The sequence below is a fragment of the Branchiostoma belcheri genome, unplaced genomic scaffold (genome assembly GCF_001625305.1).
Source record: "Branchiostoma belcheri isolate BF01 breed outbred unplaced genomic scaffold, Haploidv18h27 scaffold35, whole genome shotgun sequence".
Taxonomy (NCBI): Eukaryota; Metazoa; Chordata; class Leptocardii; order Amphioxiformes; family Branchiostomatidae; genus Branchiostoma; species Branchiostoma belcheri.
The window spans coordinates 2,799,397-2,802,788 of record NW_017803965.1 but is presented as its reverse complement, the minus strand read 5'-3'; the positions used below and the strand labels follow the sequence as shown (position 1 = coordinate 2,802,788).

General features: G+C 38.7%; 1 protein-coding gene across 1 annotated transcript in view; it reads left to right on the top strand.

Annotated features, from left to right (window-relative positions):
* LOC109475863 (transient receptor potential cation channel subfamily M member 2-like) overlaps window positions 1–3,392 on the top strand; it is a 23,949-nt gene that overhangs the window by 12,851 nt on the left and 7,706 nt on the right. Inside the window, 3 exon segments of the mRNA XM_019776669.1 lie at window positions 95–241; window positions 563–671; window positions 946–1,085. Coding sequence (XP_019632228.1) covers window positions 95–241; window positions 563–671; window positions 946–1,085 — 396 coding nt within the window.

The window sequence follows — 3,392 nt, the reverse complement described above, 5'->3', positions numbered from 1 at the left end:
CTACTAACAGCATCTTGTTAAAATGGCATGAAGTAACAAAGGTGTTACCTCCAGTGCAGTGCATTTAATGATGGTCAAACATTGTTTGTTGCAGATCTCCTACATTCTGTTCCTTTGTCTGTACTCCGTGGTCATTCTCACCGAGTTTGAACAAAACGAGTTTGGACAAAACGTCTTGTCGCCTATCGACTATGTCCTGGCAATTTGGATCTTTACTCTCATCTGTGAGGAGATCCGACAGGTATGTTTCTTTGTTTGTTTGTCACTATGGTCGGTGATTGTAAAGCCAGCTACTCGTGTGTGGGGAAGCCTCAGACTTTAGCCAGACGCATCACAATCATGTCAAAGAACCCAACACACTTATCAACAAGAGTAAGGGTTACAACAACTTAACATTAGAACAAATACAAAATCTTACTGAGACTGCTAAGAAAGCTTTAAATCTGGATGTGCAACATAAAAAATTGTACATTGCCTAAGAATAATAAGTAAGATGCACTCACTTCAGAATCTATGCTTTGGAAAAACGATTGATTGTTTAATCGGTTAATTGTAATTTTAGCTCATCACTACAGAGGCAAGATCGGTGTCTGGAAAGTTATTGGAATACATCGGCAACTACTGGAACCTGTTTGATTTGGCCAACATTGTCACTTTCATCGTAGCATTTGGTAAGTCTGGCTTTATCACGTACAAGAAACCATGGTTTTGAGAAGCACACCTGATTCATGATCAGCAGAACGTACTGCACCTGCACGAAACCCTGATTTTTTGTTTGTATTTGGTTGATGCTGAATCAAAATTTTTCCCGTTGCAGATGATCTTTTACAACACAACATTTTGAAAGCTAGGCTAGGCTCTGCAGGTTTTTGCAGGGTCGGTCAGAAAACAGAAAACACAACATTTTTTTCCTTGGCCTTACATTCTTACATCTTGTTTCTGCAGTGTTGCGGTTCTTCTCTGAGACGTTTATCGTAGCACGGGTCCTGTACAGCCTGAACCTGATGATCTTCTCCTTCCGACTCTTACACATCTTCTACATCAACAAGGAGATGGGACCCAAACTCATCATGATTGCCAGAATGGTAGGTTTTTGTATCATTTTATTTTACACAGGATAAAACACTGTACAAATCAAATCAAAGTCCGATTTCAGGAAAAGTATAACAGTTGTGTTTGAGACCAACCAGATCTATACTAAGTCTTCCCTTGCCTGGTTTGATATTTTGGAAAATGATTGTTATTGTATTGTGTCGGAATACATTATGTAGCAAGTGGCAGGTCACCGTACAGTGTATGTGTGCATTTTGTGTTAAACTTTTTACTATAATGCTTCATAAGAAAACAACTACTCAAGCAACTGGATAGATTTTGAAAACTGTCAGAGGAGCATCCACTACTTTTCACCAGTGACTACATTTGTAACACTGAAGAATGTCACTGACAAAAAGTAGTGGATTTTAAAAAAACTCGGTTGAGTACCTGCTTCCTTGTGAATGTCATTATCTGGATGTCTAAGCTTATTTTCATATAGCCAGGCGACATCAACCAATGAGAACCCTCCATTTCCTATCAGCTATAGGGGTGTAACATCGTAAGTGGTGAATAATGAAACAAGTGCTTCTGCAAAAGCTGTCGTTTGCCGCCTTGGTTTTTTTGGCACAAGAACATCACATGCAACAAATGTGTTTCGTCTTTGAATTAAGTGATGATAAGACCATTGATTGAAATCTAGCTATGTTATACTATATACACATGTACATAGTTTAGGAAAAGATAACCAGAATTGATGCTCATTAGAAGCTAATGCAGTCACCATCTTTACGTGGGGAAATTAAATTCTTTACTACATCAAATCTGCAATACAAAAAAAAATCTTGTGATGTAAAGAGCAATTTATTTCAATTGTGCTGTTTTTTTAAATATTGGTAGCTTGTCAAATAGATCATTGGTATAGAGTGCAAAAGCACAGTGCACGGCGGCACAGATTGGTATAGAGTGCAAAAGCACAGTGCACGGTGGCAGAGCTGAGTGTGAATGCTGCATTGCGTGAACTGCTTGGTGACATAGATGGCCAAAGTCCCAAGACTCTGAAAGAGAAGAAAAATTTTTTGTGTCAGCATAACATCCACAACTGAGCATATGCATATTGAATCCTTGCTTAAACATGTCAAAGCTAACCCTGGGCACCAGACTAATATAGCAGCCAACTCGCCTTGGGCTCAACTTGTAGTTGTAGTGGCCAGTGGTAAATTAGATAGGCAGGTGTAATGCCTATAGCTACTAGAAGGAACTGGCTAATGGCCCAATACCTAGCCTAGCCTTCAGGGTAGTTAACTTAAGGCTTGAAAATTTTATTGTTGATAAACTTGAGGCAAGCAATTATGGAAAAGTGTAGAGAAGCTTGGACAAAACCTTCTCATTCTTTTCTAATCACCACTCACCTTATAAATATGTCCCTTATCAAAATACCATCAAATGAACAAACACACCCTAAACAACTTCTAAACAAACAAAATTATCAACCAGCACTAAAATTTTGATTGGTTTCTATCTCTTTGTCTGTCTAAAAAATCGATGATGTGATTGTATCAATTTTAAACACCGAAAAATTAGGTAAATCGGCGACATATGCGGATTGCCCTATGACCTTCGACCTTTTAAGTCATGCAGCTGCCCTCCCCCACGCCTCGACCGCCCGTGTTGTTTGCAAATTTCTGCTTTTTAAAGAGATTTTGGGACATAGAAACTCAAATAAAGGGAAAATAAACCACATACGTTATTTCCATGGTAAACATTGCTAGAAAAGACAGGATATAATTTTTTTCCGCCGCGTTGCCGAATTTTGCGGTCACTACATGCTTAATTATGGCGTGGTACGCTAGGGAATGGCTACGGTTTGTTCGTAAAAATTTATGTATTGGCACATTTTCTGAGGCAAAGAGCGAGAAAACTGCACCTCCAGATTTTTAAAACTTGATTTCATGTAGGATTTCGTTCCTAAGAAGACATTGGCGAGATTGACATTTGTGTAACAAAGCAAGCTGTTTCCACGCCACCAACGAAGGGAGGGGGGACAGCGATTGCATATATACTCATAAATTTCTCAATCTGATTGAGTGTGTGCCAGTGAAAGCACAATTATTATTGATTGCCCTTTCTCATATCATCTTAAACTATACTGTTTTACTCTGAATCTATGCCTAATACTCTTACAGTTGTTGATACAAGTACAAGATAGTAAGGATACAAACGATATAAACACATTTTTAAGCTTACCTTTACATCCGGGACCTTGCAGTTTGACACAGCGACATCTTGCGACATGTGATGAAATAGCACCATATTCACAACAATGCCATCTAGCGACAATTTAGTAAAATGGCAAATCC